The following is a 15,807-nucleotide window of genomic DNA, read 5'->3' as shown; positions in this document are numbered from 1 at the left end:
ACCAAATACAAACTCGCTTGACGAGTCGTCCTACCCAACACCCTCTCTAACACTAGAGTGGGCCACTGTAGCTTCGGATAAACCCCGATTTGGGCTCGCTTGACCCACCGGACCACCGTGCTACTCATGACACGTGCGAATCTCCGCACACACGTGTGTGTACGGTCCATAATACTCCGCTCTCGCTCTCGCTCTCGCTCTCACTGACCTTCCCCACCATCTACACCCTGCAACTACTCCACAAAACCCAATTGGGATGATGATGCTTCTTTCAATCTCATTTCTTCAACTGAAAATCATAATTCAAAAGAGAAAATCAAAAGCATACAACAAGAACCGAAAGGATCATTTTTTCTTTTGAGAACTTTTTTATTTTGATTCGTAGAAGGGAAGGGATAACTAACAATCTCTAAATGGTTAAAAACTATGGTCACTGGCTTCCTGGGCCTGCGGCGGGTCGACCCATGAACTGCAGCTCCTGCTTATCGTAAATCTCTAGAGTAAAATCCCTAAGCATCTGAGCTTTTGTGCCACTACCGTTGTTACTGTTACCACTACCACTGGAGCTCACGCTCGGCGCCATTGTCGACGACGACTTCTTCGCCGCCTTCGACCCCACCGTGCTCGTGCTCACCGCCGAGTTCGACAGCGCCGGCGACGGAGCGCGAACCTCCACTCCGCCGTTCCCCACGAACGTCGTCGATATCGGCCGGGCCGCTGCCACGTTGAACACCGGCGTCATAGTCGGGGACAAGGCCCAAATTTGCGGTGCTTGGCTGGACGGGCCGGCGGCGGGGGAGACTACCTGACCCGACCCGTTCGGTGGAATCATCCAGAAGGCGTTGGCAGGGACCATCATGCCGGCGTTGCCCACGGCCCAGACGGGGACCAGGCCTTGAGGGACGGGCTGCGGAGTCGAGGGCCCCACCGGAGCGAGCCCCGAGGACTGCGATACGGCGTCGCTTAGGTCCACGAACTCGCTGTTGGAGGGGCGCTTCCGCTTCTTGGCCGCCGAGGCCTGCGAGTCGTCGGTCGGGTTGTGGTAGCTGGGCGTGGTGGGGATCTTGAGGGTCCCACCGACGGAGACGGCGATGGCCGGGACGGTGCCGGTGCCGGTGGCTTCGATTATGGCCTGCTCGGCGTGTTCGAGGAGCCACCGCACCGTTTCGCCGTCGGACTTGTGCCCCAGCTCCCGGGTCAGCTGGAAGATCCGAGCGGCGCACGTGGCCGGTATTCGGATCCTGCGGCCGCGGCCCTCGACCTTCGTGTGGCGGTCCTTGGTGGAGGAGCGCCTCCCGGCGGCGGCGGCGGAGGAGGAGGACACCGGCACGGGCATTTGCATCTGCATCGCCGCCATGGGGACAATTCCGACGGACGGAGCCTGCGGCGGTTGCGGGTGGGCCCGGTGGTCAGAGTCCGACGGTGGGTCAGAGTCAATAGGCTCCATCTTCAGCGGCATCGCCGTTTCGTCAAAATTAGCCAGCTGCCTCGAAAGGACTCGGTTCCTGTTGTCCTCACTGTTCCGGCTATCCTCCGGGTCGCCGGTGCTGGTGCTGTGATCGGAACCGCCTCCTCCTCCGTCGTCTTCTTGATCCTCAAAATACGACGTCATTTTTGCCACCAAAAATAGGAGTCACCAGAGAGAGAGAGAGAGAGAAACTAAACCTCAGAAAAGAAAAAAAACGACGACGCTTTGTGTTGATGCTGCGATTAGGGTTCGTATGATTGGCGTTCGGTTTTGGGGTTGGGAGGAACGGAAGTGATGAAAGAGCTCAGGGGGCCTCTCTGTATCCATAGAAGAAGAGCTAGTGTGGAACTGTAAAATAGTCAGTAAATATAACGGAAAGAGAGAGGGAGAACACGGGGCCCACTGGTCCACCACTTGTAATGTGGGGTGTGGGGCAAGAGGGGAGAAAAGAGATCGCGCGGTGGAGATTGGGGCCACGTGTGTTTGGGGCCTACTTGGGTGGGCATTGTGGGGCTGGGGTTTGTATCATGTGTCCCGATCGGCGGTGGACCACTGAGGGCTCGACCAAATGGGGGTGGAGCCCGGCGGAAAGGTCTGGACTCTGGAGTGGAGGAAATGCCTTTTGCGCTGCGGATTGGTGATGGGTTGGCAATTGGCTCTGGCCAACGGCATAACCTAATCTACTGCATGATCTATACTGTGGTCCATCGTCCAATACACAAAGCTAAAGCATCTCTTTTGCCTTTGAAATTTTTTATGTTTTTTAGCTCTAGCCAATCTTCCAAACTCGGTGACGGAATTTAGTTGGTTCGATGTCATTGAATTTAATCTCGGGGATTTAAGAATTTTTCTTTCTGAATACCTACCGTTTGCTTGCTGAGAAGGTATTAAATTAAATTTTTTTTTTAGAAGATGAAAATTCTATTAATAACCAAACAGATTACAAAGCATTGGATCCATAGTTACGGGACCGTTAACATGAGTGACTTCCCATGAGCTAAAACGGCCCAACCCCTAACCAAATTTTACGCCCATACCCGTGAGTCATAATGAGTAACAACCAAACCTGTACAGATACAACCCAGCCACCAACATTAAGATGAATTGTTTTCACCCGTTCGGACACCGCATCTCAAAACAGCCAGACCACGTGTAAGGCTGATTCACCATCACGTTGATAACCAGAAAGCACCGACAAAAGACCAGACCATGACACAGCAAAACGATCATGACACCATAACAATGGCATCGACACTCCACTAAAACACCCAAACCCTCGCTCAAGGGAGGAGTGAATAATTAATCCTGACCACGAACTAAAGAATAAAAGCCTAAAAAACCAAAGAAATAAACTGGCACAATCAACTTTCCTTCTCCACAAAATCGACTCAAGCTTCGCAAAATTAGCCACAACAAAGTTGGGATTGAGGTTGGTAAACTCGACCTCAATTATCTGACATCTAAACCAAGGACAAAACCAACCTGGAGAAAAACTCCATCTCTGAAATCTCCTTCCACTATAAACCCATATGGCAAAACTCTCCAACCCTGCACCGTCCCAACACCGACCCAATGTCAATATGACTTCCAATCTTACCGAGATGACCGCACCTCGATTCCCCAAGATTTCTGTAACAGAACACCGATCCGCCGTTGTCTTCATCTGAGAAAAAGAAAACGCCTCCTGTCGCAGCCCCTAATCTTGATCACCTCCCGCCACCAAGGGAAAACACGCCCATCCGACCACACTCTTCGCTCGCCGATGAGGCTAGTAGTCGTCTTCGATGGGAGGGCGCAGCCGGATAAGCAAAGGAGCCACCTCTGTTTTTTCCAAACCCTAACTACGTTGCTCCAATTTTTGTGGAGCCTAGAACACAGGTATTAAACTGATTGGTCTTGTATTTTTATAAAAGAGAAAAAGGCATTCCATTTCATGGGCGTAGGGAGAGGGGACCCATTCTCATATTTTCATTTTAATTGTTGATTAATTAAACTCTTTATATAAATAAATAATAATAATACCATAATGACCCTTTTAAGTCCTAACAAATGACAATAATGTTTTTTCAGCTTTACTTTTGATCCAATTAAATGCATAATCTTATCTCTTTACTTTCCAGTTTTAATGTTGCATTCCTTTTTTAATTTCTATTAATACAAAGGTAATCATAATCGATATTCTCTAATAAATCAATATAATAAGGTAATTTATATAGCTAGGTATAAGTCAACTATTTAAGGATTTTACATGAGCAATAATGTTATCAAATAATTTTTTTTCAATATAATAGTTATTTATATTTTGACCCTCCTAAGTGAAATTTCAAGCTACGCAGTCCATTATTTGAATTTTGTTGAATGAGTAGGTGTTGATATGGACAACTGCTTCTTTTTTTCCTTTTAATGGAATATTGTCATAACATGGGATAAACAAATTCGTTAACGGTAATTCTTTGTATTAAAAAATATTTTCCAACTTTTTATTAGGGAGAATCTCCGAGTGAAATGAAGATAGAGATTTTTTTTTTTTTTTTTTTCAATTACCTTGTGTTTCACTTGCCGGCAAAAGTTAAAAAAGCAGTCTAATTCTGAATGTAGTTTGACATTGTTTTCAATTTTCAGGGGTCATTAATTCGCAAGATGCTTCGGACACCACATGATGGTGCACGCTTGGCAGTAGAGGTGGCAAATGGGCCGGCCCGGCCATCCCGGCCCATTTTAAGCGGGCCTAGTCGTGCTTCGTGCCATGCTTGGGCCGACCCATTTATTATCGTGCCGGGCTCATGCCGGCCCATTTACTTAAACATTAAGCCCGGTCCGGCCCATGGCCCGAGCCCATATCGTGTCTGGCCGTGCTCGTGCCTACCCACTATAAAGCACGATTTTAAAATTTTAATTTGTATAAATAATAATTAATTTTATTTAACTATTTAGAAAATTAAAATAAATTAAGTTCTACAATATTTTTCTTAATCTTAGCTTTTTAAGATTAGTTTTCTAATATTTTTTATATTCCACTACAAGAAAGAAAGAAAAAAAAAATAAGTCAAAATACATTGCTTGTAGTATATTATTGTGAGATTAATTTTTATTAATATAATGAAGATATAGTATCATATTATTCTTTCTTTCATTCTATAGTTGTATTATTATGAGATTAGAAAAAAATATTTTATGTCAAAACAAGGATATAATATTTGAGGGTCTAGATCGGACGGCGGATCTCTGGGTAGTAGTCTCTACGTTCCAGTAGGTCGAGCGGCTGGGTGGTTTTGTGCAGGGGAGCGGCGGCTCTCGGGTTGCTGTTTTTTTTTTTGCTTCTATTGGGTGCGAGTGGTGGTGGATAGGTTTGGGTTCACCATGATCGGGCTTGGCTCTGATCGAGGTCGGCCGCCGAAGATGGTGGTGGCAGCGGTGGCAGATTGGCAGCGATTGCACAAGTCTCGGACTAGCCTCGTTGCCTGGGCCTGGGGCTCTTGGTTTTGGTTCAGGTTTGGGCCAGTTGGGCTTAGTCCATCTTGGTCCCATTTGAGTAGGTCTAATTCAATCTAGAATTGGGCCAGGTTGGAGGGTGTCTTGCCACCCTCTTTCATTACTTAGTGCTTTGGGCTGGCCTGGCCAGAGAGTTGACCTCCTTGGGTGATAACATGGCCTTTACGGTCTTTACAGAGCCAATCGTAATTCAGATCATGGTTCTATGGAACTGGTAATTATCTTGAGTTGGGCTGGAGAAAGCGGCTTATGGATGAGGAATTGACTCCTATTTGTTTGCTGAGAAGTAGCTTTCTACTTCGTACCACAATTGCGTGCTCGGCGGATGGTTGGCTAGAAGATGATTTTGCCTCAGAAGACACGGAGTTGTTCTTAGTTTATGAGTCCGCTTTAAAAATTGGCTCCATTTTGACTTGTAATGAGTTTGCAGTACTTAGATAGGAGTTTGGTTGTTACCAAGCCATTTTTCTGTCTTTTAAGGATATGTAGACTCTGGCTTTTTAGCTGGTCATCTATGAAATGAACCTTCTATTCAAAAAAAAAAAAAAAAGATATAATATTTTATTTCACTATTTTGACAATATAAAGAAATAGCATTGGTGGAATTGTCATGAGATTTTAAGTAAGAGGTCTAATATTCAAATCTCATCGTTGTGGTTTTTAAATATTTTTAAAAACAAAATGAAATTTTGTGTTTGTAACGGGCCGACCCACAATATGTCGTGCTCGGGCAGTGCCGGGCCAATTTTCCTAGGCCCAACCCGGCCTATTATTCTAACGTGCTCGGGTCGTGCCGGGCCACTAACGGACTTGGGCCTTGCCGGGCCTCTTTTAAGCCTGTCGGGCCCATGCCTTGCTCGTGCTTAGCGGCTCGTTTGCCACCTCTACTTGGCAGTCAAGTCCATCATAAGTTCCCAGAGATCATAAATTAGTGTCCCAAATTACAGGATTCAAATTTGCTCACCACCAATATTTTGGTGGTGATACAACCATCCAATATAAAGCTGTCATGTGTTATGAAACATAATTATAGTTAATCATAATGTTTTATTAAAAAATTATATTTTAAGTATTAAATTAAGTCTATATGACATGGCAAGTTTTAATAGAGTTGTGATATCACCACAAAATAAATGTGGTGAGCAAATTTGAATCCCAAATTACAGGCTTAGCATGCACAAAACCACAAACCAATTATGTAAGTATCATTATCAAGATATCACAGCATAATCGAGGTTGATTCTAATGTCACCAGCCAAGAAATGGGGTCTATTGACATTATAGTGTATTTTCTGAAAGTTTTACAGTGATCTACTCCAATCCCAACCTTTGAGTGACCTCATCATGTCATACTTGGTTTAACCATCACACGAAAACCATTTTCTTGTCAAACAACATTGCTCGGTAGAGGAGTTTCGAATTTGAAATCTTAAGTCTAACAGTTAATATACCACTTCAATCGCTTAAGTTACAAGTTTAGAAAAGATAAGAAATAATACTCCTTAACTTACAAGTTTCACGCAATGAGTTTCAAATTTGATATCGTTCGAAGACTAGTACTCTTAATCACTATAGTTATAAGTTTCGATCAAATACTAAACGTCTAAACTTAACTTGCAAGAGAGATTTGAGAACAAAAAAACTCAAAAGGATATCCTCTAAACCCTAAAGGTTGGTTTTTTCCGAGTGTGATTTCAAGCTAGTCAGGCAGCGCCTTGGCGTCCAGGATGGCCTCCAGCTGCGCTGACGTCTTGAGGTCTGCTGCCAGACTGGTTTTGACGGCGATTGCTCGTGGGGTTCCGCCGAATGAGGTGTTGCTCAGGGCTTGTCGACTGGTTTTGGCTAGACTGGTGCGAGGTAGAGGGTTGTGCAAACAGGGCAGGCGATCGATCTTTAATGAAGGTTCTTGGTTGGCGGCGCTACGGATCTGACTCGTTGGTTGTGTGCGGGGTAAGGACCTGGATTAGGGATTGGTTTTCCGTGCTGGCGTGGGCCGTGGCGGTTTTGGCCGTGGTTGTGGCGGCAGGGATCGAGGCGACGTGGATCATGGAGGTGTGCGGTGGACGGAGCTCTGCCTGGCGGTTTCGTACGACTGGGAGGGGATAAGCAGGTGGACTGGACCTTGACCTTGCTTATGGGCTTGCGTGGACTTCCTTTGGTGGATGCCCTAGTTGGGCTTTGAGTTTTGGACTGAGTTTTTGCCCTAGTCCTTTTTATGTTTTAGTTAGTCTAGTTACCATATTTCCTTTTGTTTTAGGGAACTCTATTTCCTTTGTTTTTAGGACAACTATAAGTTTTATTTTTAGGCTTGCTTATTTACTATGTTATTTCATAGTCTGTAATCTTGCTTAAATAAATGAGCATAAGTACCGTCAAATAATCGGACCTAATCTATATATTACTGTGGTTTTCCACAAACTCTTTATCTACCCAGAGATGGTAGAGGAAGGATATGTAATGGGTCTTTTCTGATTTGAGTATTAATATATATCGACATGATATTCTTCTAAAAAAAAAAAATTAAAAAAAAATTAACTTAACTTGCACATTCATGGTAAAAATTCAGAGTATTGTGGAAACAATGATATTATATTAGCTCCCATAGTATGCCAAGGTTCCGATCAATTTAGTACTTCCATTAAAGAGCTTTGCAGTACAAGTACAAAAGGGTATCGAGACAGGCTAAATGTTAAGGACTTTGACTCATGTAAAAATATCGTCGTCTTCTGTGATGGAGATGCGGCTCACAAGTCGCAACACTCATTTTCGCCTTTAATTCTAAACAATTATTGAACAATTTATTGAAGAAAAAGAGGAAAAAATAATTTAACCTGACAACACTTGCTGCCAAACAAATTATTTGCTTTTAACATACAATGTGGCCAGACACTGTACTGTAATGCACAGTTAGAGCATTTTACATGCGCCGGAAGGATTTATCTTGGGCCTAGGAAGCCTTTGAGTTCCCCTTAACAAAGTCAAAAAAAAAAACTATTTGCTTTTAACATACAAACTTAACAGAGTGCAGGGTATTCTGTTGTTCTCGAGTTACAACTGACAATCTAGGAACATATAAATGCCGACGTCATTCGTGGCATTACAGACTTCGATATTTCGACGAATCAGTGACCATTGGCAACCACACCATTCTCAAGGCCATCCTTCTGGGCATAGAATCTACGATACTTAGAGTCGACTTCAGTGAGGTAGAACGTGCCTGGAAGTAGAAGGCTAATGTCCTTGTTTGTCACAAAGTCTTTGCCTCCATACCTGTGCTCCATGATCTTCATGATTTCACAAAACTTCTCTGGAGCGAACTGCATCAAAGCACATGTACAATAAATGAATTCCATGCCACAATATGTTTCTAAGTTATAAAACACATGAAGAATCCTTTGACTTCCATTGGGTACCATAAGGTTCTAAGTGAACGCTGTGTTGTAAGATGTTAACTAATCAGGGGATTCAAACGAGGGATTTGGATTCATGGATAAGGGTAGGAAAAAACAAGTACCTCATGTCTTGACTTCAACTTCTCTCCAACATTCATCACAGCTGCAATGTTGTCCAAGCTAAAGGGATGTTGACCGGCACGGAGTTGCAACGAGAACATGGTTGCAGTTGAGCCACTTCCGTATGAGAACAGTATCACACGCTTGCCGTCCTGTTATGAAACAAATTTATTAGAATATACACACTTGAAGAAGAAGTCGAGTGTTTTACATTGGAATTTTCAGGCATTTACCAATGAGGCATGTTTGTTGTGAAGGAGGGAAGCAAATGCAGCATAAAGGGATGCAGTGTACATGTTTCCAACTTGCTTTGGCACCAGAGTTGTGGGTTGCACCTTTGCGTCATACAGGGGCTTTGCAACTTGCTGGGCTACCTGGAGTCAAACAATATTAATTAGAGATTGACAGGAAATGAAAACTACAAGCACATTTAGAGAAATGAGATAGTTAACAAATAATTGGAATTCTTAAATGATAATCATGATGAGATCAGGTTTTTACTGTACCTTTTCAAGATCCCGGCTTGCATAGCTCTCATCACTAGATAGGTTCGCGAATGGTGCGAACTTTTCTTTAGCAGCCTCATCAATGGAGCTGCATATGGAAGCAAATATAGTAAATTACCATGTACACGTACATTAAGAATAAATGTCCAGAAATATGGAACACCAAACGAAGGAAAGATGAAATGAAGGAAAGATGAAAACCAACCAGGCATTCCTCACGGAGTCTTGGAACACCAAACGAGCAAAGCTTTTTTGTACCAGCTGCAAGAGATCAAAAAAGTATTACTTATAGAACAAAACTATAAAAAAATATTTTAACTGTGAACCAGACAGATTGGTCAATTGCCAGATTTCAAGTGGCAAGTGCTAAGACATGTACCTTGTTGTATGGGGAATGAAATACAAAATACTCAGCATCAGCAATAGAAAATTGTTTGCCTTCAATTTTCTCATACCTATACAAGGCAAGAAACCATTTAGGCATTGACATAGGCACACTTAGCAAAATTATATCATAACAAAGTTAAATTAAATCACCATTTTCAAAGGAACTCACTTTTTACATAATTGCTTATAGCAAGAATCAAGGGCCATCAGATAACATGTTTGAGATAGTTTACCATCAACAACCTGCAAAAATATACATGAGATTAGAGAATAGATAAAACTGCAATTGGACCAATTAATAGTGGATAAGAAAACCTAAACATCAGTCAAATATCAATAGATTCTCCTAACTTAATTTGAAAAGAAATTTTTGAGGAGACACTACAATCAGGACAAAGGAGATACAAAACAACAAATTGACTCCATTTTGCACGAAGCATGTATAAAAAACTATAGAAAGATGATTACCGGATATTCACTGGCAAGGTCTGGCTTGTAAAAGTCATAGACGTGAGACATATGACTCCCCCTAATTTTGCTTTCAAAAGCAATAGGAGCATCAGGTCCAATCAGCAAGGCAATAGCAGCTGCTCCACCAGTTGGCCTGGCTGGTCCTTCTGCATATACCTGATAGAGGATACCTCCAATGAGATAATAGAATAAAAACGACACAAGTGGCTGTCTAACCCTAAACTGAGAGTGTGAACTCAAATAATAACCAAAGGCAATGTGTAAGGTCATACCGCACTGTCAGTGCACACAACAAGTCCATAGCGTCCATCCCATGAGCTACTCTCCACCCAATTGACACAGTTGAATAAAGCGGCAGTTCCCCCATAGCATGCATTAGTTGAGTCAACACCTTCAATGTCAGTATTTCCATGTTTCTGCAAATTTTAGGTGAGCAAAAATCAGTGTTAGAACATCCTGGGTATTACATTAGGAAAGGGCAAAAAATAACCTATCAAACAATTGTTATAAAAAGGGGAACAATGGGCAGAGCATAAAGGTAAGCCTGAAAAGGAAACAATCAATGAACTTCCAAATAAACTGTGATTTGAGCCCTTGAACCAAAGAAACCCAAGCAAACTAGCCACACTAGTGAATAATGCCTTTTATCCTTGATATACCGAATTTCTGTCATCAATTGGAATAATTTGTAGTTCACTGGCAGAATTTCTGTCATCAATTGGAATAATTTGTAGTTCACTGGCAGAACATATTTAACATCTGACTCATCATACCCCCATCCACCAATAAACAGAATCAAGACCGTATGTCTCTAAGATCACTGGGAAATAATACCTCAAAAATTTGCATCAGGAAGGTCTTGATAGATTTGCTTTTGTCTATCACAGTCTCGCTACCAACTTCCAGGCGACCAATTTGTTTTGGGTCAATCCCATACTTCTCAAGAAGGTTTGTGACCACTGTCAAACTGAAAATCCAAACCCAAATGTTAAATGACGATACATTCTGAACAAGAGCCAGGCTCCTAAAAGATACACATAAAAAAGAATATAGAAAACTGCAACTAAAAGGTGTGCATTATCTGTAGTCTCCATAATGATTCAGTAAAACCATAATGACATGGCAGAACAGAATACTATCTGACACTATATGGCAAGTCTATTTGATATTTTTCCAAAAAATTACGCTCACTGGATTAGATTGTTGGCATTGTCAATGCAGGTCTTTATTTTGGATCATCAGCTTTCCGTTGTTCAATTCAGACATTTATCTCTTAAAACGTTCTAATTAATACACAATGCAGGTAATGAACAAAGTAAAACAAAGCGCTGCTCCCTTATATATAAGTATAGAATGTGGATCTAGTACCTCATTGAGATGACATCTTCGACTTCTGAACAAAACGCCATGCAATCTTGTCCAAGTCCAATAGTGTATTTCCCCTTGCTTGCTCCATCATGTGCCTCCAAGGCTTCCTATTTTTGCATCAAGAATGAAAAAGTTCATTAGTTGATGCAAAACAAACCACTACAAATTTTGTGGAACTAAAAAAATAAAAAAAAATCCCAGATGATATTAATAAAGTCATGAAACAAACAGCTTTTTGTTGATTCCTTATCAACTTCCAGGTGTTTTTTTTTTTTTTTTTTTTGTGAACTGTAGAATCTAATAGTCAACAAACTAGTTCCTTCCAATCAGAGCACACAAATTCATAGAAACACTGCCTGTAAAGTTTTTCAACAAACGAAAAGCGAAAGAAATTCATCCCGATCACTATAGAGTAAATTCTAAAACCGAAAAAACCAAATGAAGTTCAAATTCCGTCCTCCCAGTGCAGATCAAAATGTCTCATGAAAATACCAGAAATCATTAATTCATCAAAATGTCAAAAACGATTTTGAAGAAAAATGCCGAGAAGATTCTCAATTTTTCTAACTAGTTCAGCATCCTCAAATTTTTATTTTCTTTATTTTTTTTCAAATCAACTATGTTATTAGCTGAGCTCCTTCAACTTGTTTCTCCGATTTGAACATAAACAACCAAACATAAAGAATAACACCGAAACTGAACGTGATGATCTTGACGAACCGAAAAAGAAGAAGAAGAAGAAGAAAACAAATCAAAGAAACGAAAAACAAGAGCGGGAGAAAGTGAGGGATCGCAACCTGCTGGATACAGGCCGGGGGGAAGTAGATGTCGACGGCGAGAATTCCGACGTTCTTGGCCATATCTCCGGCGACGTGTGAAGATCGAAACGACGGAAAATGCCTGAGAGAAGAGAGAGCCGAGGGAAAATGAGAGAGAGGTAGTTTACGTTTTGGGAGGAGGTTGGCTGGGTTTATATAGGGGAAGTGACAGAGAGAGAGAGAGAGAGTAGTCTCGACTTGGTGAGCTCAAACTATGATGAGATGGAAATGGAGGCCGCCTTCTATCTTTGACCGCTAACTCTCGCCAAATTTACTGCTTTTGCCCCTTTGTGTCACGACGACAAAGAGCATCCCCCAGGGGGGTTTGGTTAATTTGGTTTTCTTTTTTACTGCGCTGTATGTAAAACCTTTTTTTTTTTTTAAGTTTGATTGACAATTTCGGTTGTACGCATTTATAGGGAAGCTAACTTCGTGGGTGTTAGGTTTAACAGGAAGGCAATTCGCGTCCTGATATAATTGGAAAAAAACAGACGGAGGGTTAACTATTTATGAATATCGATACATTTAGTTTGTTTACTGTCATGTCCATAGTAAATGCTTTACAGCGAAATTTTGTTGTGTGCGCGGTGATCATTCGTTATATATATATATATATATATTTTTTTTTTATCAAAAATAGAAAAATAAAATTCTTTTTCGGCCACATGCTCTTGTAGGATGATAGTAATATTCGTAGTTCGATTTCTCGCAATTGAAAATGAATACATTAAGATTTTTTTTTTTTTTTGGGTAAGTAAAAAGTTTGGAAAGTGGAATGTTATCCTACAGCTCCGTGCCATGACAAACGTACAACCTCAATCCTGAAGGACTGGAGACAGGTATGGATTTCAGCAGAAGATTTACAGATCCCATGACCTGAAGTAGAACTGCTGATAGCGGGGATCGAACTTAGATTTAGGCTCAACTACAAGCACGCTCATACCAATTGAATCAACCCACATTTGTTACATTAAGATTTTTTTTTGAAGCTACAAAAGGAAACAAGTTCTTCAAAGATGATTATCAAATATCCTACATAATATTGCTTTTAACTCGGGACAGTGAACCACCAAGGTGGCTGCAACCTAGTGCTCGTTATAGCCTTAAGGTTCATGAACATTGATGAAACCATAGTGCATAATGATTATATTTGATGAATGATAAACCATTTATCTATAGCAAATTGGGTGCGGGAAGTAAAGTATTAGAGATGGTAATTGCAATTATGAGATTGGGATATAGACCTAACGGTGTGAGGCTATGACCTAGCCTCAACGTAATGTAGGATACTTAAAAGCACATTGAATATCCATAGGTGATTAGGGGAGAATAATTATCAATATGTGACGAGAGAGTATTAAGTACACTGATGTGTACTTATACTAATAAAAATGGACCCCGATTGAATAACATGAAATACATATTTTTGTTATTAAAAAAATTTGCTTATAAATATTAACGACTGAGATTTGCTGGATCCTCTAATTCACTTACACCGTCGGTGCATATAAAAATTTTCTACGGACATGTGACATGGTTGAAAGGATCTTATTTGAATATCGTATTTACAGACATGGTGTTGAAAAGAGTGAAATGGTTATTCTTACTATTGGTGGAGAGCATTAAGCGTGACTCTCAAGATTGTTCTCGTTATGTAGCTCGAGTGAAAAGATGATTCAAATCGTTCATCATTGGCTCATGATGATTGTTCTTAGCAATCTACATGTATCCAACGTTATTTAAAGATCGTGCGGGGTGCTCTCATTGATCGGCATCTGGGTAAGGGAAAAACCACAGCTTGTCACTCTTATGCTTTGTACTCGTTGTTTATTAAAAACACTATTGCCAACATGTTATTGTGATGAAAAAAAATCTTGTGTATGACGATCTGACTGACCAACCAACAGAGAGAAATATCACATTGGCCGATATAAAATATCGTACTCCAAATATTTATCGCATTTCTCATGAACTCTCGAAAATATTGTTACTCTAACAACATTTCATTTTCTTATCAAAACGCCTAATGATCGGGTAGACGGGACCAAAAACTTGGCCATGGTAACGGACCGAACAGGCAGCCACCCAGCCGAGGTAGACAAACTGTCGCAGTACTCCAACCTGTGACTCTGAGATCTGGCTGACAGAGACCTTAGTCCTCCCAAGTCCCAACTACCCCTTTAGATTCCCTGGGCCGTCGGATTAGTTTAACTCCTTTGGGCCAGTACCGCAATAATTAATTAGTAATATCAAAGTCCAAACAGTACCAACAGGATGAGTGGCTTTCCACCGTTGATGATCAATATTAAATATCTTGGTTGCGGGGCCTACTGCACATTTGGGTGCACTAAACAAATTGTTTGATTTCTGGCAGACAACCAAATTTGACTGTAATATCACGACAAAAAAAAAAAAAAAAAAAACAGATGACCAAGAAGAAAAATATAGCGGAATCATAAATGTATAGATATTTTGTTTGCAACTCTTGTCAATGCTCCTTTTTGTTGTTGAACGAGTGATAGTGTTTGTTTGATTTCTGTAGGGATGGGTAGATTTGCTAGACGTCGAGTAAATGAGTAGTTATTGCTCTTCGAGTTAGTTAGACTCTACTTGTTAACATGACGTTTAGAGATATCTATTTTGAGATGATTGGGTTAAAGTCGGCCCTGACAGTTGCCAACTGAGGCATCTGCCTCAGGCCACCTATTGCTAGAGGGCCTCGGGAAATCTGAGCTTTAATATATATATAATCTTTGCACACATTTTTTCATTTGGTTTGTGTTAGCGTAGTGGTGGTTAGACAGTAATTAAACCACCTCCATTGTGGTTCGAATCCCTCTAAGGCCCTTATCAGATTTTTCTTCTTCTTTTTGTATGTTTTAGGTCTAATTTTTTTCTTTCATAAATATATAAATAATAACATAAATTTTACATTTCATAGTTTCTATAATTTTTTATGATTATAATTTTAAACTATTTTTATGATTATTCATTTCCACAAAAAAAAAAAATGTATACATATTTAAATAAAAATATTATTTAAATTTCATATAAGCCACATTTTAATTCTTCGCCTTAGGCTTTTTCAATCTCAGGACCGACTCTGAATCAGATTTTAGATGTGATTGTGTATATAACTTTTCTTTCAGTGCATTATCATATTTTAATATTTCCAACTGAACATGATATTATTTCCCACAAATTAACTTGTTTTGTTTGGTGTAAGTGGGTATCTGATTTGCCACTATAGGCTTGTAGAGTTGTAGGACAACCCATGTGATTCACGATTTGCAGCACTTATTTGAGTATAATAAATTAATGATGCAAGCTGTATGATTATTTAACTACCATAACTCGTTCATTTTAGGATCATCTCAACTCTCAAGTTCATCTTCAAAATATTTTAAAAATCACGTTACTTTTATCAAATAAATAAGCAATTTGTCAATACAAAATGTCTGTAAGGGGTCCCTTGTTAATTAACTAGCCTAATTAATATTGTGAAAGTTTTGGGTTTAAATCTCACTGACATCAAAAATGGAGTAGAGAGTTACGCTGTCATCTGAAATTAAAAAAAATTAAAAATTAAAAACTTGAAAATATGTGTTGTATGACGCCCAATATGCAATTTATGAAAGAACTGTGATACTCACCGGTGGGAAAGATTCATGTGTAATTTGCTTAAGTAGGGAATTTGGAAATCGGCCGAAATAAAGTCAATGTAGAACAACCATCTTTGAGTGCATTGTTTTCTTTTCTCTTTCCAAAAAGTCTTCCAACATGCA

At 40.5% G+C, this 15,807-nt stretch overlaps 2 protein-coding genes across 2 annotated transcripts; both read right to left on the bottom strand.

The window, feature by feature from the left end:
- Positions 1-266: 266 nt before the first annotated feature.
- On the bottom strand, positions 267-1,800 carry LOC112180828 (transcription factor TCP9). The gene has a single exon (XM_024319386.2). It carries the CDS (start codon positions 1,610-1,612, stop codon positions 431-433), a length of 1,182 nt encoding a protein of 393 aa, XP_024175154.1. The 5' UTR covers positions 1,613-1,800; the 3' UTR covers positions 267-430.
- Positions 1,801-7,731: 5,931 nt separating this feature from the next.
- On the bottom strand, positions 7,732-12,174 carry LOC112179434 (hydroxymethylglutaryl-CoA synthase). The gene is made up of 12 exons (XM_024317848.2): positions 12,002-12,174; positions 11,205-11,311; positions 10,671-10,803; positions 10,109-10,252; positions 9,834-9,992; positions 9,535-9,608; positions 9,358-9,433; positions 9,184-9,239; positions 8,979-9,066; positions 8,706-8,846; positions 8,475-8,624; positions 7,732-8,277 (listed from the first exon to the last, which is right to left on the bottom strand). Exons 1-12 carry the CDS (start codon positions 12,062-12,064, stop codon positions 8,083-8,085), a joined length of 1,386 nt encoding a protein of 461 aa, XP_024173616.1. The 5' UTR covers positions 12,065-12,174; the 3' UTR covers positions 7,732-8,082.
- Positions 12,175-15,807: the final 3,633 nt, after the last annotated feature.

The sequence above is a fragment of the Rosa chinensis genome, chromosome 7, assembly GCF_002994745.2.
Source record: "Rosa chinensis cultivar Old Blush chromosome 7, RchiOBHm-V2, whole genome shotgun sequence".
Taxonomy (NCBI): domain Eukaryota; kingdom Viridiplantae; phylum Streptophyta; class Magnoliopsida; order Rosales; family Rosaceae; genus Rosa; species Rosa chinensis.
This window is presented reverse-complemented; position numbering and strand designations above follow the sequence as displayed.

Coding starts and splice junctions, on each gene's coding strand:
- LOC112180828 (XM_024319386.2), bottom strand. CDS start 1,612: ATGACGTCGTATTTTGAGGATCAAGAAGACGACGGAGGAGGAGGCGGT.
- LOC112179434 (XM_024317848.2), bottom strand. CDS start 12,064: ATGGCCAAGAACGTCGGAATTCTCGCCGTCGACATCTACTTCCCCCCG. Junction 10,253..10,670: donor TCCTGATGCAAATTTTTGAG/GTATTATTTCCC, acceptor TAAAATTTGCAG/AAACATGGAAATACTGACAT. Junction 9,067..9,183: donor GACTCCGTGAGGAATGCCTG/GTTGGTTTTCAT, acceptor TTCCATATGCAG/CTCCATTGATGAGGCTGCTA.